General features: G+C 43.8%; 2 protein-coding genes across 3 annotated transcripts in view; both read left to right on the forward strand.

Annotated features, from left to right (window-relative positions):
* The window catches only part of LOC134552442 (kinesin heavy chain-like), a 55,892-nt gene extending 38,079 nt beyond the window's left edge, over positions 1 to 17,813 (forward strand). The window contains exons 9-10 of the mRNA XM_063401157.1: positions 15,331 to 15,421; positions 17,794 to 17,813. Of these exons, the coding sequence (XP_063257227.1) occupies positions 15,331 to 15,421; positions 17,794 to 17,813 (111 nt within the window). The remainder of the gene's footprint in view (positions 1 to 15,330; positions 15,422 to 17,793) is intronic.
* Positions 15,363 to 23,786, forward strand: part of LOC134552390 (kinesin heavy chain) — a 48,231-nt gene continuing 39,807 nt past the window's right edge. For both annotated transcript variants that reach the window (XM_063401029.1, XM_063401030.1), the window contains exons 1-3: positions 15,363 to 15,421; positions 18,051 to 18,124; positions 23,396 to 23,500. In XM_063401029.1, the coding sequence (XP_063257099.1) occupies positions 18,119 to 18,124; positions 23,396 to 23,500 (111 nt within the window). In that variant the 5' untranslated portion in view covers positions 15,363 to 15,421; positions 18,051 to 18,118. The remainder of the gene's footprint in view (positions 15,422 to 18,050; positions 18,125 to 23,395; positions 23,501 to 23,786) is intronic.

A 23,786-nucleotide genomic window follows, 5' to 3' on the forward strand; every position in this document is an offset into this window, starting at 1 on the left:
CTGCAGAGCTGGGACAGAACTGAGATCAGGTTCCCTGCCAGGGAGGCCTGGCAGAGCTGAGAAAGAACTGAGATAATGAAGAATAAACAACCTTGGAAATGTGCACTGGTGGACTCAGCTTGTCGTCTCTACCTCTGGTGTGAAACACCCAGGGCAAAGAGAAGCCTGAAAACCTGATTACCTCTGGGAACAGCAACCCAGAGGAGAATCTCAGGGAACAGCAACCCTGTGGGAACCCTGAGCACCTTGGGGAACACCAACCCCAAGGAGAATCTCAGGGAATCAACAACCCTGAGACCCAAGAAATTCCCAAATTCCCTTTGCCTGCTTGGCCCGTTCTTGCCCCCCTCTGTGGGGACAGCGTGGTTTGGGGGTTTGTTTGCTTCTCCTGGGACTCCTCAGCTGTTTTCCTTGTGGAATGGGCATTCCTGCTCTTCCAGCCTGCCTGCAGTGCTGAGGTGGGGCAGGTTACCCAGCACACATTGATTATCTGGATCAATGTGTGTTTTATGGATGAGGCTGCTCCTGTGTTTGCTTTTCTGTTTTCTGAAAGAGCCGGGAGAACTCGGGTGTGAAAAGAGCTGCTGTTTATTGAGGTGCTGCTGGAAAGGTGATTTACTCACAATGAGGAGCACATTCCCTCACCAAGGCAATTTCCCTTCCGTGTTTTCTCAGGGCATCTTTTTGTCTCTTTTCCCAACCCCTTCTTCTGTCAAAAATATGGATTCTTACTTTAACCTTCAAAACTTCAAATACAGCTGATGGGTTTCAATCAGCCAACTTGTCAAAGCACAGGAAAATGAAGTTTCAGGCTGCTCTGTGTTGTCTTTTCCCCTCTGGTACCTCCTGCTGGGTGTTTTTTATTTTTGGGACCAGAAGGTTTAAACACTGAGCATCATTCCCGGGTTGTCCCAGACCTTTTCCTTCCTCTGGGATGCACCACTCAGCCACTGGGGCTCGGGTTTGTTTTGGCAGGAGTTTGTCGAGCCTGGTGCAGTGAGATTTGGGGTTTTTGGGGTAGTTTGGGGAGTTTTGGGTGCTCCACTGGAGAGGATTTCCCCCGGGGCTCCCTGCCCTGGGTGAGCTCTCAGCTCCCTGAGCTGGCTCAGGGTTTCAGGCAGTGCCAGGAGAAGAAAAACTGTTCAAAAAGAGAAAATTAAGGATGCAATGATGCTTGTAAGGCTTTAATATTGATCAGCTTTTCTCCGTGGGAGTTTCTGGGAGGAAAGGTGATTTCATTTTGATTTTCTTGATGGTTTTAACTCGTCTGCTGACACCCTCGGTGTCATCCTCAGTGTCCTCCTGTGGGCAGGAAAATGACTCTCTTGGGGTTTGTTTTCTTCCCAAATCCCTTGTTCTGTGCTACCTCAGGTCCTGCCTGATATTCCTAAAAACCCCCCACGATCCCATTTCCCCCCAGCTCCCGTGGCCTCCTGCTGAGGCGTTTTGGGTGAAATTCTGGCTGCTTTAGTTGAATTAAATTTGGAATTTGGTGGGAAGATTTTCCTCAAGAGATCCCTTCAGACAGGGGGATTTGCTCGTGGTTTGTTGCATTTTCCTTAAAATCTACAGGGATGTTTTTTGTGCCTGTTTGGGTTGGGTTCTTCGAGCTTGATATGTTTTATCTCAGTCACCCACAATTACCTCCCAAATGCTCTCAGACTCTTTATTTCCCCTCTTTTGCTGCATTTGGTGTTGCTGCAGCCTTTCCAAAGCCAGGTGTGGAGGCAGAGGAGGGATTTGGAATTTTCAGGGATGCTTTGACACGTTGGATGTGGCAGTGGCGTTGCCAATGTTTGTTTTCCCAGCTCCCCTGGGTGGGATAATGGTGCTTGTCTGTGAACTGGGAAAACGCCTTAATTCCATTTTATTGGCTTCTGGAGTGTGAAAATGTTTAATAATTTTTTAATATTTTTAAAATTTAATATTATTAATATTTATTAATGTTATTATTTTAATAATTCCGGCAAGACAAAGCAAACTCAGCAGCAAAAAATTACCTCAAAATATCCAAAATGGGATCCCTCACAGCCTGAGAGGTGTGGGATTGCTGATGGATTCCTGGTTTTATTCATCCATCCCCAGATATTTATGGCCTCTTTGGTTTTTGCCTTTTGATGGGAAATGCTCATGATTGCCATCAGATTCCCATGAAAATATCTGTAATTTCTCACAGGGCAGCTTCAGGAAATGTCTGTTTCCAGCTGTGAGGCAGAGGCTCGTGGACACCAAGAGTGTGGGACTTTTTCACCTTGTGAGAAATGAATTTCAGTATTTAATGGTGGTCTTTGCTCAAGGTGATCCATTTTTTCAGTGCCTCTCTCTGTCTCTGTGGAGAGAATTCCTTTTTCACTCCCTGGTTTCAATGATGGACAGGAGATGCTCTTGGCTGCTGTAAAAATCTCTCTGCTGCTGTAAAAATCCCTCTCCTGGCTCAGGGAAAGGAGTGAACCTTGAGAAATTGGGCTGATTTTGGAGCTCCTGCAGAACACCTCTCTTCCAGCAGGAGGATCTGACGCCAAACCCGAATTTTGTCCCGCATTAAACCACCCCAAGGCCCTCAGCACCTCTTGCAGTACAAAACCTTCCCAAATTCGAGATTCTGTTGCTATGGCAGCGCTTCCCAGCCAGCAGAATCTGCTCTGGCAGCTCCTGAGCTGAAAAAACCCCGGTTTTCAGGGGTGAAAGTTGAATTTCAGAGTCACACTGGTACCCAGTTATCCCCTGAGGAGGGGCTGGGCAGGACAGCGTTCCCTGGGCTGGGGTAACTGGGTTAGGGAGGATTTTTAGGCGGGCTGGGAGCACAGGAGAGGTTTTTGTGCAGCTCTGATCTCTCTCTGCCTGCACAGCCCTCCTGCCCTGCTTTTGGGGCAGCAGGGACATGGGGACACCTCGCAGGCCTTGGGGGTCTCACCTTGCTCACCTGGGGGAGATCTGTGCCAAAAATCCCCCCCAAGAAAAGTCAAAAATCCCCAAGAAAAGTCAAAAATCCCCAAGAAAAGTCAAAAATCCCCAAGAAAAGGGGTTTTGTTCAGGCACCTCCCAGTCACATCCATCCTCTGCTCCTCTCTCCCAGGATCTTTTCTCCCCTAATCTTTTATTTTACATTTCTGTTCTCCCTCTCTCCTTTTCTATGACTTTCCCCCCTCTCTCCCCTTTTATTTTGCATTTTGCTTGGTTTTCTCCTCTTAGGACCTCTCCCTATGCCTTTTGTGTTTTTGTCCCCTTTCTGGGTCACCCCTAAGTATCCAGTGGAAAGCTGCTGTCACTCTCCTTGATTCTCTCTCCCTCCACAGCATCCTTCACAATTTCACTTCAAAGCAAAACAATTCAGCGCTGCAAACAAATCTTAAAGGCAAAAATTAATCTCACTACACAGGGGCACGTGGAGAGGCATTTTCCTGGAGAAAAGTGTTCGCTGGTGCTGCTGATTTTAGGATTTATTCTCCCTGTGGCTCGCTTTGTGTGCAGCCCAGATTTTCCCAGTGTTGTGGAGTAAACTCAGCCATGAACTTCAAACAAAGCTGTTGCCAGCTTTAAAAAAAATATAAAAACTGATTTCTGTGCCTTGTGTAGTGCTGGAGCTGTGGAATTTTGCAGGAGGGAGGTGGGAATGCTGCGAGGAGCTGAGGGAAAACGGGAGCACCTGAGGTGAAGATAAACATGGAATATTCGTGTTTTCCTCAAAATGAGCCGTTCTTTATTCTGTTTTGTGCTGAATCCTGTCCCATTTCCCCAGAAGCAGTGCTGGGTAAATGTGTGCCTGCTCCTGGTGCTGCTGCTCACAGCAGGGCTGGATTTGGGCTTTTTTGGGATTCAAATCTGTGTGGAACTGGACAAACCTGGATTGCCTTCCCTGTGGCCCCAACATCAGCTCCCTGCTGTGGGTTTGGAGGGTGAAATTCCGGGTATTTCAGATTTTTTGGGGGCAGTGGGAGCTGCCTGTGCACCCTTCAGGCTGATTTTGAGGAGCTCATCTGGGATTTTGTGCAGGAGCAGAGCCTGAGAGCTGCAGGAGCTGAGGAGGGCTGGGAATTCCAAGGGAATCATCCTGGGCTGCTGGAGAGAGGCTCTGCAGGGCCTGGACCTGCTGCCACTGCTCTGGCTGCTGCCTTTGGTTTATTTGGGTTTTTTTGCCTTAAAACACTGCCAGATGCTGGGGGGGGCTGGAGGCTGAAGCCGTGCAGGATGGCTTGGGGTTTATCAGGAAGAGCAAGTGCTTATGTTAATAATAATAAAAAACCCCACATTAAATCACCTTCTTAATGATTATTTTTACCCTGTTAATGATTATTTTTACCCCCTTACCCCTGCTAGTGGCCAGCCCCAGTGCCTTGCAGGCCTGGCTTTGTTCTTGCTGTAGAAAATTCAGAATATGAGGCCCGGTTTTTACATAAGAGCCAGCAGGTGCTGTGATATTTTTGTTTACAGGGCTGCCATTTCCTAGCTGGTGGTGTTCCCCTGCTCTTCTCCCCTGTCCTGGCGTGTCAGGGAGCAGCAGCAGAGCTTTCACTCACGGCTGGGAGTGCAGAAATTCAGGATCAACAACAGCTCTGGGAACAGCCTGGGCTGGAAGCTCCAGAGCCACAGGGGATGGGCACAGCTCTCCTGGGAGGGGGAACGAGGAAAAGGAAAACCTGGGCGGGTGTTAAACCCTAGAAATTGGGAATTTTAGACTGTCTGGGATAGCAGCACCCCGTACACCTCCATAAACAATTCCTGCACGCTTCCACCAGTGCCATTTTGTGATCAACACAACATCCAAGCTCCCACTGCAACCTTCCATCACTGCACCTCCCAGTAACACACAACAACCAACTCACAGTCTGAGCCACAGCAACAAAACCACCAGAGTTACAAACTTCCTAAACCCAGGAACAAAAGCAACAGTAATTTCTCATTCATTCTAACCAAAAAACGGAATTTTAGCAACACCTTTAAATCCTCTTATGAATATAAAAGCCACCAATATCTACAAAAGGAATACATAATTATAATTAAAAGGTGGGGCTACTTACGTTTGTTTTTTCTTTTTCTTTTTTTACCAACCATTTATCCATTATGCCAAGGAGTTATTTAATTTTTAAGGTCAGTTTTACAGAGTGACAGGATCTGGAGCTGGGAGGGAGCAGGGAAAAAGTGCACGAGGAGCACAACCTGATCCGTGGAGCTGCTGCCAGATAATTCCAGCCCCTTTTGGGGGAGCTCAGCAGAACTGGGCTGATCCCAGTGCTGGGCTGGGGGAGATGTGCTCCCTGCAAGCTCCAATGCATTTCTTGCTGCAGGGAGAGGGCAGCAAGGGTTATGAGCCAGAAAATCTCTTTTTGCTCATAAAACCCCCCAAAAAATGACCACAGGAAGGCCAAGCAGAGCGGTTCAAAAAGGGAACTGCAGCTCTTTGTCCTGGTGGAGTGCACTGGAGGGCCTTGTGCTGTGTGTGTGTTCTGCCAGCTCAGAAAAACCCATTTTTATTGACATTACTGTGAGTGCTGGGGCTGCAGGAGCTGCAGGAACACACCCTGCACCCTCTGCCACCTCTCCAAACCTGTCACCACCCTGTCACCACCCGTGCCCCAGCGTGGGACACGCTGCTGGAGCTGTCCTCCCCACCAAATACAGTCACAATTCCCCTCAAATCTTGATTGGATTTGAATAAATCTGAATTTCTTGATGACTGCCTCTGTGCATCAGCGATGAATTAATTTACCAGGGACGCAAAACCTGAATTCTGTTTTCCTCCTGACAACTGGTGCAGGAGTGGAAGCAGCAATCCTGGTTTGTGATGTTTTTGTAAGGGATTTTTGCTCTCTGATACAATTTTACAAGCTGGGATAGGATTGCTGAGCATCACCAAACCAAGCACTGCAGGGATCGTGGCCCTGCCCCCACAAATAATCAGATTTTCCCAGCAGCATTGGGGTCTCTGTTCAGCCATTTCCTGTTTAAGCTCTCCTAGGCCCTGCTACATCAGGGAAAGAATCCTTACTCTTTAAAATTATTATTAAAAATATGATTTTTTAAATTATCACCTGTTCCCCAGGTGCTTGTGCTCGAGGAGGGTTGGGTGCTTGGTGCCCAAATGGGGAGATTTGGACATTTTGAGCAAAATTCAGGGTTCTGCTCCTTTGGTTCTCCCCAGATAATGAGGGATAGGAAGGGAAGGAAAAGCTGCACAAACAGATCAGAATTGGAATGTAAAATAAACCAGAGGAATGTTGTTAGAGGGGAAGGAGGGCAGGGATTTTACAGTGGGGCTCAAAGGCTGTGAGACATCGATGTTCCTGTGCCTTCCTCCCTGCACCAGCTGCTCTTCCTCAGGGGTCCTGCTGAATCAGGTTTGAGCAGGAATTTTGGGTACAACAAAATATAGATTATATTATATTATATTATATTATATTATATTATATTATATTATATTATATTATATTATATTATATTATATTATATTATATTATATTATATTATATTATATTATATTATATTATATTATATTATATTATATTATATTATATTATATTATATTATATTATACTATATTATATTATATTATATTATATTATATTATATTATATTACATTACATTACATTACATTACATTACATTACATTACATATGTTATATTTACAATATATTATATTATATTATATTACATTACATTACATTACATATGTTATATTTACAATATATTATATTATATTACATTACATTACATTACATTATATTACATTATATTATATTATATTACATTACATTACATTACATTACATATGTTATATTTACAATATATTATATTTTATAAAAATTATTGTATTTTATAATATAATATAATATTTTGTATTTTATTTTATTCATATTATTTTTATATTATACCTGAAATTCCTTTGAGCAGATGTTTTAGGTATAACATGGGGTTTGAGCAGGGATTTGGGGTACAACAAAATATATATTATTTATATTATATTATATTATAGTATATTATAGTATATTATATTATATTACTTTACATTACATTACTTTACATTACATTACATTACATTACATTACATTATAGATGCTATATTTACAATATATAATATTTTATAATTATTGTATTTTATACTATAATACTATATTTTGTATTTTATTTTATTTATATTATTTTTATATTATACCTGAAATTCCTTTGAGCAGGAATTTCAGGAATAATATGGGGTTTGAGCAGGTATTTGGGTAGAACATGGGGTTTGAGCAGGGATTTGGGGTACAACAAAATATATATTATATTATATTACATTACATTACATTACATTACATTACATTACATTATAGATGTTATATTTACAATATATTATATTTTATAATTATTATTGTATTTTATAATATAATATTTTGTATTTTATTTTACAATATAATATTTTATTTTTTATTTTATTTATATTATTTTTTATATTATACCTGAAATTCCTTTGAGCAGGTATTTCAGGTATAACATGGGGTTTGTGCAGGAATTTTGTGTACAACAAAATATATTATATTATATTATATTATATTATATTATATTATATTATATTATATTATATTATATTATATTACATTACATTACATTACATTACATTACATTACATTACATTACATTACATTACAGATGTTATATTTACAATATATTATATTTTATAATTATTATTGTATTTTATAATATAATATAATATTTTGTATTTTATTTTACAATATAATATTTTATATTTTATTTTTTATTTTATTTATATTATTTTTTGTATTATACCTGAAATTCCTTTGAGCGGGTATTTCAGGTATAACATGGGGTTTGTGCAGGAATTTTGTGTACAACAAAATATATTATATTATATTATATTATATTACATTACATTATAGATGTTATATTTATAATATATTATATTTTATAATTATTGTATTGTATTTTATAATATAATATTTTATATTTTATTTTATTTATATTATTTTTTATATTATACCTGAAATTCCTTTGAGCAGGTATTTCAGGTATAACATGGGGTTTGAGCAGATGTTTTAGGTATAACACAGGGTCTGAGCACGAATTTCAGGTATAACACGGGGTTTGAGCAGGAATTTTGACTGAAATGCTGGAGCCTGCTGAAAACTGGAGAAAATCTGGATAATTTTGAGGTCTGGCAATGACTTGGCTGCACCAGTACAAATCAATAAAAATGAGAGAGCTGCTACCTTGAGCATTGCTGTGTCAGAACCACACAAAAATGCTGCTCAAGAGGATTTTTTAACAGCTGCCTTTGTTTTGGGAGATCTTTACCCTTCCCTTCTGGAAGAGCCTTTTTTCCAGGACGTGCAGCAAGGTGTGGAAGAATAACTTCAAAATAATTCCCCAGGTTTGATTTCCTGATTTGCAGATTCACACCAAGATAAAACGATGTTTTCTGAGGGGGAGATTTGGTGCAAGGAGTTCAAAGTTCTTTCTGCTGGCACTGGGGCTGAGAGTGGATCACTGGCCATGAGCCAGGCTCCATCAGAAATATTCAGAAATATTCAGAAATATTCAGAAATATTCAGAAATATTCAGAAATATTCAGAAATATTCACAAGGGAAATCAATAATTAAGCCCCCTCTGCAGAAGTAATGCTGGGTTTGACTCCAGTTGCTCTGCAGTGCCTGATCATACAGGGCTGCTGATTTTTCCAAATGAATTTTGGGAATTACCAAGATTTAAGGATTTTGGGTTGGTTTTTTGGACACTTTGTTTTGACTCTGTAGGGTATTCAGGTTATTCAGAGTAAATTCCCTTATTCTGTAGGGTATCCAGGTTATTCTGAATAAATTCCCTTATTCTTTTTTCACCCGGGGATTGTGAATTTTCCCCCACTGAGTGATTTGCTGCTGTTCCAATGATTTTATGGGACAGGCTGGCATAGGAAGGCATTTCCTGGGTCAGTCCTGCTGAATTTTGCTCTTTTTTCTGTCGCGTTTTTATTTTCTCCCTTTGTTTCCAACCACGTTGTCAATTCTCAGTAGAGATAAATATCTCCAGGAGAATGGGATGGATCCTGTTTATTTCTTGGGCTTTACCAGCAAAGCAGCAGAGCCCAGCAGCTGCAGCATCCCCGGGACTGGTGGGGAAGGAATTCCTCCATCAAAAAAGTTCTCTGTGACTCCAGGGGGAATTTGCCATTTATCCCTCTTGGGAATGGAGGGGAGCCTTCAGCAAACGTGGCCTCTCTGTTTTCAAAGGGAGAGGAGGTTTTAATTCCTGCTCTGGGGGAAGGAAAGTGCTTTATTCCACCCTCTGAGGGAGCCCCCAGTCCCTCTGGTGAGAGCCTGCTCTGCAAAGATTCCGCCCTCCAGGCCTGCAGTTTTCCATTTTTTATTTATAATTCCTCTCCTCCAAGAGCCTTTAGGGTGCTGGGAACTCCCCTGGGAGATGATTCTCCACCAGTGAAGCTGCTCCATTCCCTGAGCCTCTCCCCCTGTCTGTGCTGGCCGTGGGGCCAAAATTTGGGGTGTGGGTGCAACAAATCCCCCCTGAGATCTGCACCCACCAAACCCCTGAGCACAGAGCCAAGGTGACAGTGACAAAGCCAGCACGGCCACGGGGTTCAGGCTGAGCTGGGATTTGGTTCTTGTCCTTTCCCTCAGTGATCACACGGCTCAGGCAGCCCCTCCAGGGGGTGAAGGGGATGATTTTAGTTTTATTTATTATTAAAGGGGGTGCAGGTAGGGGGGGAAGAACCCTCCTGCTCCTGCTGCCTTCCCAACCTCCTTGGGACACAGGGACTGTGTGGCCTGGGGCACAGGGACCCTGTGATGTCCAGCCCCACTTTGGTGGCTGCTCCTCAGAGCCCGAGCAAAGGCACAGAGTGAGCCCCACCCCGGGAAAAGGGGCAGGAAGGGAATTTGGGAGAGGACAGGACCAGGACCGGGCTGCTGGAGTGTGGGACATGGCCCCACAGCACAGTGAGCAGCCCAGAGCTGGGGCTGTGCCCTTCATCCCCTCCTCAGGTCACCCCTGGCTCTCCCTTTGTCCTCCCCTGCTCATCCTCTAATCCTGTGTCATCCTGAAAGGGGCCAGAGCATCCCACACTGCCTGAAGGGACCTTAAATCCCATCCAGTGCCACCCCTGCCATGGCAGGGACACCTTCCACCACCCCAGGGACACCTCCCACCACACCAGGGACACCTTCCACCATCCCAGGGACACCTTCCACCACCCCAGGGACACCTCCCACCACCCCAGGGACACCTCCCACCATCCCAGGGACACCTCCCACCATCCCAGGGGCACCTTTCACCACCCCAGGGACACCTTCCACCATCCCAGGGACACCTCCCACCATCCCAGGGACACCTCCCACCATCCCAGGGACACCTCCCACCATCCCAGGGACACCTCCCACCATCCCGGGGACACCTTCCACCATCCCAGGGACACCTTCCACCATCCCGGGGACACCTCCCACACCCCAGGGACACCTTCCACCATCCCAGGGACACCTTCCACCACCCCAGTGACACCTTCCACCATCCCAGGGACACCTCCCACCATCCCAGGGACACCTCCCACCACCCCAGGGACACCTTCCACCATCCCAGGGACACCTGCCACCACCCCAGGGACACCTTCCACCATCCCAGGGACACCTTCCACCACCCCAGGGACACCTCCCACCATCCCAGGCTGCTCCAAGCCCTGTCCAGGCTGCCCTTGGGCACTGCCAGGGATCCAGGGAAAGCCACAAGAGCCTTTTCAGGGTCCCCTCCTGCCTCTGGGCTTTGTGCTCCCGTGTGTGACCTGTGAGAATCTCTAATTTGGGGGGATGGTTTCAGGCTAAAATCCTTCATCATGCTCAAATGCCTCCTCCCAGCCTCCCAAAACCGAAGAAATCCAGGATTTTGTCTGTCTGGTCCTTTCCTCTCAGGCATTTGAGAGGAAATTTCCAGGCAGTTTCAGGCAGTTGGGAATTCTGTTCTGAGCTGTCTCACCTTGCCCATGGTCTTTACAAGGTTGATTTTTTTGGGGGATGGATCTGGGAGTGGGTTCAGATTCCTGAAGGGGAATTGTCCTCTCCCCTCATCACAACCTGCACCCCCAGGGCTGGAGCCCACCCTGAGGGTCACAGGGAATTCAGGATTTATCCTGAAATTCAGTCAGGGCTTCTCACCCTGGGCAGGAGCTCCGAGCACTGAGCTCTCCTCACTTCCCCTCTCTGGGGAATCCTGGGGAGTTGAGGTGGATTTATTTACTTATCAAAGCAGGAAATGTGTTTGGTTATCTTTAATTTCTCTAATTGAGGCTGCATTAGCTGCTGGTGTCGGCGCTGCTCTGAGATGTTGCTTTGGTAAATTTGGGGTTCATGGTGAAAATCCTTTTTGTGCTTGTGAAATCCTCTTTATTTTATTATTTTTTTTCCAAATGCCTCTAAACTCATTAGGAAACTAAAGAAGTGCAGTAATAATTGTCAATATGAACAGAATTGCTGGTGGTATCCAGAAGAGAATCTCTGGCTGTCAACACAACTCCAGCAGGAATTGTGTGGGTGGATCCAAGCACTTATCCAGCCATCCCTCAGCAGTGGCACGAGTGAACAGAACAGATTGTCAGGGGGGCTGCTGGAAGGAAGGGAAATGTGATTTATGGGGGGCAGATCACTCTGCGTGTCGTGAGGAACTTTGGGAAATAATACATGGAGGTGCACGCATGAAATCGTTGGCGTGGCTCAGAAAATAACATTTTCTTTCTGGCTGCTCATTGCTTGCATTGCTTCCTGATTTTGGTGTTTAATGCAGGATGGGTTACAGCTGGGAAGAAAAAAGAATGCAGGCAGTTCTGGCACTTCTGAAGGTGACAATAGAGAGAAAGGAGTGAAAATCTGGATTTTCATGGTTGCTCATCATCCCTTCTGTTCTGGGGCAAACCCTTGGGGTCTGGAGGGTGTTGCCTTTGCAGGGGGGATGTGGCTTTTGTAGCCTTTGAGAAAAATCAGTCAGAAATGAGGAGATTACAATAACAACACCAACAAACCCCAGAAGCTGTGTGGATGTGGCAGGAGGAAGGCTCAGGGTGACACAGGGGGATCCCAACACTTCCCCAACATCAGAGATCCAACCAGGAGCTCCTGAACAAAGAATGAGGAGGAACTAACGTGGATTTGAGCCCAAAACCATCCCCAAACCCCACAGCTGCTTGTTTGGTGCAGTCAGTGAAGGTGTCTGTGATTCCTTTATTCCCTTCGGACATTTCCAGCCTCTCACTTCCCAAAAAAACCTCCTGAGGAGGGAAGGTGCCCTGTGGAAGGGATGGATGGGCTGGTGTTGATAAATAAATAAATCCAGATAAATCCCAGCTGCAGGCAGGGCCTCTTCCAGTGGTTGGAGCACAATTAAGGTGGAATTGGGGTTTGTGGGGCTCTCTGGCATTCCAGGCGTGGGATGCGCTGAGCCTCAGCTCCAACATGAAGGGAATAAATGGATTTTTGAGCTTGGGACGTTTGGCCTCGTTGCCTCGGAGCTTGGGATGAGCAAAATTCCAATATTCACAGGATTATTCCCCAAAAGTTTATATGGCTATTACCCCCAATATTTACAGGGTTAATCCCTTGACATTTACAAGATGATTCCCTTGATATTTACAGGGTTATTGCCCCAGTATTTACAGGATTATTCCCCTGATATTTACATGGCTATTTCCCCAATAATTACCCAACTATTCCCCCAATATTTACAGGGTGATTCCCCCAACATTTACAGGGTTTTTTTCTTTGATATTCCCAGGATTATTCCCCCAATATTTACAGGGTTATTCCCATTATGTTTACAAGGTTATTCCCCCAATATTTACAGGATTATTCTCTCAATATTTAAAGGGTTAATACCTTCATATTTACAGGATGATTCCCTTGATATTTACAGGGTTATTGCCCTAATATTTACATTTTTTTTTCCTTTGATATTTCCAGGATTATTCCTCTGATATTTACACGATTATTCCCCCAAAACATACATGGCTATTTCCCCCAATATTTACAAGACTATTCTCCCAATATTTACAGGGTTAATCCCTTGATATTTACAGGTTTATTGCCCCAATATTTACAGGGTTTTTCCTTCAATTCCTCCAATATTCACAGGATTATTCCCCAAAAATTTAAATGGCTATTACCCCCAATATTTACAGGGTTAATCCCCCAATATTTACAGGGTTAATCTCTTTATATTTACAGGATGATTCCCTTGATATTTACAGGGTTATTCCCCTGATATTTACATGGCTATTTCCCCAATACTTACCTAACTATTCCCCCAATACTTACAGAGTGATTCCCCCAACATTTACGGTTTTTTTTTTCTTTGATATTCCCAGGATTATTCCCTCAGTATTTACAGGGTTATTCCCTTGATGTTTACAAGGATATTTCCCCCAATATTTACAGGGTTATTCCCCCAATATTTACAAGATTATTCCCCCAAAATTTACATAGCTAATTCCCACAATATTTACAGGATTATTCTCCCAATATTTAAAGGGTTAATCCCTTCATATTTACTGGATGATTCCCTTGATATTTACAGGGTTATTGCCCCAGTATTTATATGGCTATTCCCCCAGTATTAACAGGATTTTCCACCCAATATTTACATGGTTATTCCCCCAATATTTACATGGTTATTCCTCCAGTATTTCCATGATTATTCCCCCAGTATTTACAGGGTCATTCCCCCAATATTTACAGGGTTTTTCTTTGATATTTCCATGATTATTTCCCCAATATTTATGAGGTTATTCCCTCGATATTTACAGGGTATTCCCCCGATGTCTACATGTCTACTTCCCCAATATTTACTGAGCCATCCCCTCAATATTTGCAAGGTTATTCCCCCAATATTTCCAGGTTTTTTTCTTTGATATTTCCAGGTTTATTCCCCCAATATTTACAGGATTATTCCTTGATGTTTACAAGGTCATTTCCCCGATATTTACAGGGATATTCTCCCAATATTTGCAGGGTTATTCCCCTGATATTTACATGGCTATTTCCCCAGTACTTACCTAACTATTCCCCCAATATTTCCAGGGTTTTTCCTTTGATATTTCCAGGACTATTTCTCCAATATTTACTTCGTTATTTCTTGATGTTTACAGGGTTTCCCCCCAATATTTCCATGGTTATTTCCCAATATTTCCAGGGTTATTCTCCCAATATTTACAGGGCTATTCTGCCTTAATTCCTGGGAGAGGAAGGAAATCTCCAGCTCCAGTTCCAGCTGCTTTTCTGCCCCACTGGGAGCACACAGGGAACACCTTTTATTTGTCATCCTCAGCAAAGATTTGGGTTTGGAGCACCCAAAAATGTGACATCTGTTCAGGCCACAACAAATCCTCCTGCCCAGTGCCCTGCAGGGCTTCCTCTGTGGGAAATGCTGAATTTCAGGCTGTTAAACTGGGATGATGGAGTACATGAAATGTTCTTTATATCATAGACCAGGTTGTTAAACTGGGATGATCAAGAGCATGAAATGTTCTTTATCTCATGGAGGTTTTGTTAAACCAGGCTGTTAAACTGGGATGATGGAGTGCACGAAATGTTCTTTATCTCATGTGGGTTTTGTTAAACCAGGCTGTTAAACTGAGATGATGGAGTACATGAAATGTTCTTTATTCCACAGAGTTTTTGTTAAACCAGGCTGTTAAACTGGGATGATGGAGTGCATGAAATGCTCTTTATTCCACAGAGTTTTTGTTAAACCAGGCTGTTAAACTGGGATGGTGGAGAGCATGAAATGTTCTTTATCTCATGGAGGTTTTGTTAAACCAGGCTGTTAAACTGGGATGATGGAGTGCATGAAATGTTCTTTATCTCACATGGTTTTTGTTAAACCAGGCTGTTAAACTGAGATGGTGGAGTACATGAAATGTTCTTTATCTCATGGAGGTTTTGTTAAACCAGGCTGTTAAACTGGGATGATGGAGTGAATGAAATGTTCTTTATTCCACAGAGTTTGTGTTAAACCAGGCTGTTAAACTGAGATGATCAAGAGCATGAAATGTTCTTTATCTCATGTGGGTTTTGTTAAACCAGGCTGTTAAACTGGGATGGTGGAGTACATGAAATATTCTTTATATCACAGAGTTTGTGTTAAACCAGGCTGTTAAACTGGGATGGTGGAGTACATGAAATGTTCTTTATCTCATGGAGGTTTTGTTAAACCAGGCTGTTAAACTGGGATGATGGAGTGCATGAAATATTCTTTATATCACAGAGTTTTTGTTAAACCAGGCTGTTAAACTGGGATGATGGAGCACCCAAAATGTTCTTTATCTCACGGGGTTTCTCTCTGTTTGCAGCAAGGGAAGCCCTACGTCTTTGACCGGGTGTTACCTCCCAACACAACCCAGGAGCAGGTTTATAATGCCTGTGCCAAGCAGATTGTCAAAGGTGGGTTTATTTTGTTTATTGTCCCTCCTCCAGGTAAAAGGGTGTCTTTCTGTGCCCTCAAGCTGTTGGAGCACTGGCTAATGCATGTTTGGATGTCTGAAGGAGAGTTTTGCATCAGTAATTCCAAATATTTCCTTTTTTTTAAGAGTTTGTCTGTGTGAAAGAAAGCCCAAGCAAAAGAGCTAAAGGGATGGCAGCAGCTGTTCTGTATTCTCTCCTTGTTATTCCGCACAAACACTCATTTTTTAGGGGTAAAAAGTGATTTTTTCGTGCAGCTCAGTGGAATATCTGTAAAATAGACTGGGAGTGTGGAAGGGCCGGGTTGGGAGCTGCTTTGCACGCAGAGATTTTGCATTTAAACCTGGAGTGAGAGCACAGGTACCTGTGGGAAACACCTGGTTCAGGAACAGAACCTTCCTCGGCTGTGGGAATTCCAACTTTCCACTCCACAATCCATTTTTGGGGTTAATTAATTAATTAATCCATTTTAACCCCAGGCCGTGCTCCCCCAGCGCCGCAATCCCCTCACTCCTGGTCCTGGGTGATCCATCCTTGGTGAAATCCCAAAAATTCCACCAAACCCTGCAGGGGACACCCCAAAAATCCCAGCAGGGTTTTTTGGGATTTTTCTGGGAGTGCTGCCCAAACCCCCCCTGGAGCTCAGGCTGGGATTTGGAATTTGGGATTTGGGATTTGGGATTTGGGGTTGGGGATTTGGGATTGGGAATTTGGAATTTGGGATTTGGGATTTGGGGTTGGGGATTTGGGATTGGGAATTTGGAATTTGGAATTTGTGATTTGGGATTTGGGATTGGGAATTTGGGATTTGGGGTTGGGGATTTGGGATTGGGAATTTGGGATTTGGGATTGGGGATTGGGGATTGGGGATTGGGGATTGGGGATTGGGAATTTGGGATTTGGGATTTGGATTTGGGATTTGGATTTGGGATTTGAGATTGGGAATTTGGAATTTGGGAATTTGGGATTTGGGATTTGCTCATTGCAGCAGAGCCCTCGTTGTTCCCTGGCCTTGGAAAATCCCTGAAAAGTGTTTTGAAAAGAATTTTGAAATCTGGAAAAAAGGAATTTTACAACGAATACCAGTTCTCAGAATGTTGTGTATTTTTAATTGATGTGGAGATGTGTGGGGAATAATTTTATTAAAGATATACATGAATACTGGAGAGCTCGCTCTTTTTGTTGTTTTTTGAGGTCTTACATGTGTATGCTATTGTGCAATTTGTTTTATACACATTTAATATGTATATGTTAAATATTTTGTATTCCATATATTAAAATATAAGACATGTAACATTTTATAACTATCCTATAATATTTTGCAACTATTAATATATACACATATGTTAATATACACAAATATATTAATATATACAGATAGTTAATACATTAAAATAGTTAATATATTACAATATTTAATATATTAAAATATTCAAGATTCAAAATATTTAATATATTTTTGGCTCTGTTTTTGCTTTGTGTGGTAATTTACATTTTTCTGGGTGTGTTTAGTTTCTTGTGGTGGTTTTTGAGAGTCTTGAGAAGATGAAGGAAATGGAGTTTTCTTTAGTGAACTTTTTACTTTTATTTTTTTTTTGTGTGTGCTTTGGTTCTTTTGGAACTTTTTAAAGGCAAAAGTCAGTTTCTGCTGGCTGAGAGTCTGTGCTTTTCTCTTTATTTGCATTTTTAGCCTTGTTACCTTGTTATGTTCATATTATTTGGGGTTTTTTATCATTTATGGGCCTTAGATGCTTGTACTGCTTTAAAATATGGGAAGGGTAACAGGCACAGCACTCAAGATTTACTAAATGCCTTTAAAAATGCACAAACCATATTATTTAATTAATATAAATCAAAATGATATTATATTTATAATAGAAATAGATTTTATTTCTATTATAAATAACTATATTAATAATACAATACAATTTAATTTTATAAAATACAATGTATAATACATATTATATATTGTATAATTTAATTTTTTGGGGTTTTTTTTTGCCTGGAAACCTCTGTTAATTGAGATCCAGAGGATGGGAAACATCACAAATACAATTTACAGGCTGCTGGAAGTGGCCATTAACCAGTGCAAAGTCAATATTTTGGTATCTGAACCCACTCTCAAATTATTCATTCTGCCCTGAGAGAAGCTGATTTTCAAATTCCTCTTCGTTTGACTTTCTTCTTGCTTTGCAGGCAGGCTTGGAAATTAATGAGGCCGTGAACTGTGAGACAGAAGCAGAAAATGGAATGGGAAGTTTAGAATAAGGAATATCAGTGAATTTGTTGAATTTTCTCCAGGGTGCCTGCTGGTTTTAAATGCAGCTCAGCTTTTTCCTGCCCACCTTCCACAGATCTAGGGGATGATATCTGATGTCCAGAGATGTTTTTCTCCCAGGAAAAGGAGAGGGATTCCAAAAATCCTGCAATTCTCTAATTCAGATTTTATGATGAATTCTCTTCTGGCCTAAAATGAGCTCAATATCTCATATTCCCCCCATTTTTTATTGCACAAACTACTCCCTAATTCAGCTTCAACACTGTAAAGACTTGAAAAATGCTGATAATTCAGCCAGCAAAGAGTTTTAATTGATTTTCCTTCTTCCTGCAGATGTTCTGGAAGGCTACAACGGCACAATCTTTGCTTATGGCCAGACCTCATCGGGAAAAACACACACCATGGAGGTACAGGGGCAAAATTCACATTAATCCAGTCACTGTGGTGGGAGGGAGAGAAATTAAACCACGGTTTTCTCACAGTTTGGGGTTCTTTGGGTCAGCTAGAAGGGTTTTCCCATGGTTTAGAAGGGTTTTCCCATGGTTTAGAAGGGTTTTCCCATGGTTTGGGGATTTCTTTGGTCAGCTGGAGGAGTTTTCCTGTGGTTTAGGTTTGGTTTTTTTGGGTCAGCTGGAAAGGTTTTCCTGTGGTTTTGTGTTTTTTAGGTCAGCTGGAAGGGTTTTCCTGTGTTTTGGGGTTTTTTTTGGGTCACTAGAAGGGTTTTCCTGTGGTTTAGGTTTGGATTTTTGGTCAGCTGGAAGGGTTTTCCTGTGTTTTGGGGTTTTTTTTGGGTCACTAGAAGGGTTTTCCTGTGCTTTTGGATTTTTTGGGTCAGCTAGAGGGTTTTCCCATGGTTTGGGGGTTTCTTTGGTCAGCTGGAGGAGTTTTCCTGTGGTTTAGGTTTGGTTTTTTTGGGTCAGCTGGAAAGGTTTTCCTGTGGTTTTGTGGTTTTTAGGTCAGCTGGAAGGGTTTTCCCATGGTTTGGGGTTGTTTGGGTAACTAGAAGAGTTTTCCTGTGGTTTAGGTTTGGTTTTTTGGGTCACCTAGAAGGGTTTTCCTATATCTTTGGGGGTTTTTTGGTCAGCTGGAAGGGTTTTCCTGTGTTTTGGGGTTGTTATTTTGGGTCAGCTAGAAGACATTTGGATATTCCAGCTGAAATTCCAGGATCCCCTCCTTGCACGAGGCTGCTCCTCCCCAGCCGGGCTCTGTGTGTGTGTCCTGGATAGGCTCAGCCCAGCAAAGCCGGGCTCTGTGTGTGTGTCCTGGATAGGCTCAGCCCAGCAAAGCCGGGCTCTGTGTCCTGGAGCAGCTCAGCCCAGCAAAGCCGGGCTCTGTGTGTGTGTCCTGGAGCAGCTCAGCCCGGCAAAGCCGGGCTCTGTGTGTGTGTCCTGGATAGGCTCAGCCCAGCAAAGCCGGGCTCTGTGTGTGTGTCCTGGATAGGCTCAGCCCAGCAAAGCCGGGCTCTGTGTGTGTGTCCTGGATAGGCTCAGCCCAGCAAAGCCGGGCTCTGTGTGTGTGTCCTGGATAGGCTCAGCCCAGCAAAGCCGGGCTCTGTGTGTGTGCCCTGGATAGGCTCAGCCCAGCAAAGCCGGGCTCTGTGTGTGTGTCCTGGATAGGCTCAGCCCAGCAAAGCCGGGCTCTGTGTGTGTGTCCTGGATAGGCTCAGCCCAGCAAAGCCGGGCTCTGTGTGTGTGTCCTGGATAGGCTCAGCCCAGCAAAGCCGGGCTCTGTGTGTGTATCCTGGAGCAGCTCAGCCTAGCAAAGCCGGGCTCTGTGTGTGTGTCCTGGATAGGCTCAGCCCAGCAAAGCCGGGCTCTGTGTGTGTGTCCTGGAGCAGCTCAGCCCAGCAAAGCCGGGCTCTGTGTGTGTGTCCTGGAGCAGCTCAGCCCAGCAAAGCCGGGCTCTGTGTGTGTGTCCTGGAGCAGCTCAGCCCAGCAAAGCCGGGCTCTGTGGAGGTTCAGCCCGAGCTTTGCTGGGTCCAGCATCACCCCAGGGTTCTGCTCCACGGTGACCCCAGGACCTGCAGGCTGAAGGACGAGGGGAGCCCCAGGGCCCTGGGCAGACCTGAATTCCTGGAGGATGCAATCAGCGATGTCTAATTAAGCCTGGCCTTGGCAGGAGGGGGAAAATCAGCGGCTCAGCCCTCACAGATGGCACAATCCTGAGTAATCCACCAGCCCTGGGTGTAATTAAATCAAAATGTCTGCAGGGCTGGAGCTGGTGCTTCCACATGGCCCGGGAAAGATCTCCTCAAGCCAATTGATATTCGGAATTACAAGCAGTGATAAAGGGAATGACTGTGGAAAAGCAGCTGTTCTCCCCTCGAATAAAGGGAAAAGCTGTCCTTTCAACGTGGAATCAAGTCTATATTTGGCTTTAATCCCTCTCTTAGCCTCACATCCTCTTGTGAAGTTGCCAAAGGGTGCTGTGGAAAGGGGGAAAAAAAAATAGTCTGAAGTTGAAGAAATAGTAAATCCTCTTGGTGAAGCTGTTACGGGGGATTGGGTGTGAAATGGGAAATGAGAAATTTTTCTCAGTGTTGGTGCTGGGCTCCCCCAGGACACGGGGCTGTGGCACAGCCAGGAAAGGCTCCCTGGCACTCCCAGGTCTTCCTTTGCCACCTGAACAGCAAGGAGACCCCTGGAAAATCCCATTTTCTCCACCGTGGGTTCATGTGGTGGGCACTGACCCCACAGCAGAGCTGGGACCCCATAAATTGGAGTTCTGGTGTCAACATCCTGAATTAAAGCAGCCCCGCCTCAAACTCTGCATGTCACCTGTGGAAATTAATCTCATTAAAATCTGAGGCTTTAATGAGCAGAGCACTCTTGGGGGGAATTTCCCACTGCAGATTTCCAAACCCTTTCGGTGAGGTCACGGCAGAATCTATGGGAATATTTGTGGTTTCTTTCTGTTTTTAATTCCAGCTTTCCACCTTCACCTTGTTCTTCCTTTTTATGGGCTCTCCCTCTCTCAGTGGGAGATTCCTGCCCATGGAATGAGCTTTGAGGTCCCTTCCAACCCAAACCAGTCTGGGATTCTGGAAATGAGAGTGGGGCTCATTTCCATCCCCTCTTTTTTTTTAATTTCTCCTGATTTGAGCAGTGGCAGCTGTGGCTGGGTGTCCCTCACACTTCAGCTTTTACTCCTGGATTTCTCCTCCGAGCTGGAGGAGCTGTGGAAAGGAAAACGTGATGATCACGGGGCTCAGGAGAACATTTAATTAAATGCATTTAAAAGTTGTCACTGCCTAAAAAATGCTTCAGGGATGAGTTTACCTGCCAGGGGTCTCTGCAGCACAGCCTGGAATCCAAAGGCTCCTGTGGCTGAGGGAGATCAGCTCCCCCAAAAGCCTCCCGGGGAAGGGATGCTCCAGCCTGGAATTGGGTTTTGTGGGATTTGGAGCTGTGTGGGCACAGCTCGCGTTGGATTTGTGCCCCCTGAAGGAATCCCAGCAAATCCCTGTCTATCCCAGTTTAGGGATAAAAACTGGGATAAACTTTTTATCCCTTTTCCCTGGGAGGGAAAGCTCCCTGAGCAGCAGCACGGGGCAGGCAGGCGGTTCCAGGGAGATTTTCCAGGATTTCTTCAGGGAGAAGGGATGGAAGTGGGGCTGTGTCACTGTGGGATGGAGCAAGGGAGAGCCAAATCCTGAGGGCTCTTTGTATATTCAATTTTCCCCTTCACCAGAGGTTTCATTCATTTAATCTCCTTTTTTTCCCCCATTCTCACAGCCTGAGATCAAACGGTGCCTGAGACAGGAGGGACTTTGGACTTTGGGAGATGCTGGGTGTGGGGTAGGGTTTAACTGCTGCAGGAGGTGATTTCTGGAATATAAATAAAATATTCAGTTTAGCTCCAGCTGAGTGCTGCTTTAGAGGGAAAGCAGTCAGCACTGGAAATGATTTATCCCTGGTTTTTTTTTTTTTCTTTCCCCTCAAGATGTTTCTGTAATTGAGGGATGAGTGCTTTAAGCACAGGGATGGAGGGAGAGGTGATGTCAGTGCTTTGTGTGAATTCCTTCAGCCCTGCCTGGGGCTGGGAAATTCACTGTTGTGCCACCAGCTCTGGGGAAATGAGGCAGTGGCTGAAATTGATATTTTAGCCTCTATTTTAGGCCAAAAATTTTAATAAATTATATATATATAATTATATATATATATTTTATATAAATTATATATATAATTTATTTATTTATTTAATATACAATATACTATATATTATATATCATGTATATTATATATTATATATTACATATTACATATTACATATTATATATATTTAAATATATATATTTAATATATATTTTCAAAAATAAAAAATAAAAAAGCCTTTAAAATGTTATATCGTAGTATATATAATTATATATTGATATTATACATTTAATATTATATACTGTTATCTGCTTCATAGCAATATCTATATTATCATATATATATAATTTTATATTTTAGCCTATATTTAAGCCTATATTTAAAAATATATATAATGTATTACTTATTTATGTTATTATTATGGAGAATGTAAACCCCCTTTGAATTATTATAATTCTGAAATTAAGGGGCTTTCAGGCAAAGACACAGGAATAGGAATAACAGCGCTTTACTAGGAATATTAAAAATGAAAATGTAGGAAAAAGCAAACAAATAACAACAAAAAAAGAAAACAGTGAGAGAGTCAGAGCACAGCCTGACACCCTGCTGGTCCGGGTGTTGGAGGCAGCCCAGTTAAATCCTCCTGCAGTGACAGATGTGGCTCTGTGGGAGCAATGATCCTGTAGAGGATCCAGTGGTGGTGAGATGGGTCTGGTGTTCCTCTGGGAATGCAGTGCACACAAGCTGTGCTGGTGTTACAAATCCCAGGGTTTATCCAGGTGGGAATGCAGAGCACACAGGCTGTGCTGGGCTCTGAATGCCAGGGTTTATCCAGGTGGGAATGCAGAGCACACAGGCTGTGCTGGGCTCTGAATGCCAGGGTTTATCCATTGGGAATGCAGAGCACACAGGCTGTGCTGGGCTCTGGATCCCAGGGTTTATCCAGGTGGGAATGCAGTGCACACAGGCTGTGCTGGGCTCTGAATGCCAGGGTTTATCCAGGTGGGAATGCAGAGCACACAGGCTGTGCTGGGCTCTGAATGCCAGGGTTTATCCAGGGTTTATCCAGGTGGGAATGCAGAGCACACAGGCTGTGCTGGGCTCTGAATCCCAGGGTTTATCCAGGTGGGAATGCTGGGCTCCTTCCCTGGGTGGAGCATCTCCCATGGGTGATGGAATTGTATCAGTGAGCCTTGATGGCCCATGAACAGCAGATATCCCCTGGAGGGAGGATGGGTCCTGGAAGGGATAAAGAACTGCCCCAGGTGGGTTTAACAGCTGCCCATGGACAGCAGAGATCCCCTGGAGGGAGGGTGGGTCCTGGAAGGGATAAAGAACCCTGCCCCAGCTGGTTTGAACAGAAGACATCTGCCCCCTCTCCCCTGGAGTTCTGAGGGATGGGTCCTGGAAGAGATAAAGAGAACAAACTCCTCCCCAGCTGGTTTCAGCAGGTGGCAATAGAACACACACCTGTGGTTACATCCTGCATGGCAACCCAAGGCAGGAGCCTCTGGAAAGGAAAGTTTGGATCAATTCCCCCCTGTGCTCTCCCTGAGGAAGCATTCCCGGGTTTTGTGTCCGCAGGGGAAGCTGCACGACCCTCAGCTGATGGGAATCATCCCCAGAATTGCACACGACATCTTTGATCACATCTACTCCATGGACGAGAACCTGGAGTTCCACATCAAGGTAAACCCGGAGTGACGCGTTATGTAAAGGGCTGGGGGAAGGAGGTCCAGGGGAAATCTGCCTTGGAATGTTCTGTGGGTTGGTTTTTTTTTTCCTCTCTATCCCTTTTACAATAAATATTTATTACTGTCCAATATTTATTACTGATAATGCTTCCTGGAAATCACCTCATCCAGCTTCTGGAATTTTTTTCTGGAGTGTGTGTCCAGCTCGGGTTTGCTGGAACCACCCTTTGAGCAGGCAAATATTGATTTACTGCAGCTCCTCCAGATTTGGACCCTGCTGG

This window comes from Prinia subflava, chromosome 6 (genome assembly GCF_021018805.1).
Source record: "Prinia subflava isolate CZ2003 ecotype Zambia chromosome 6, Cam_Psub_1.2, whole genome shotgun sequence".
NCBI lineage: Eukaryota > Metazoa > Chordata > Aves > Passeriformes > Cisticolidae > Prinia > Prinia subflava.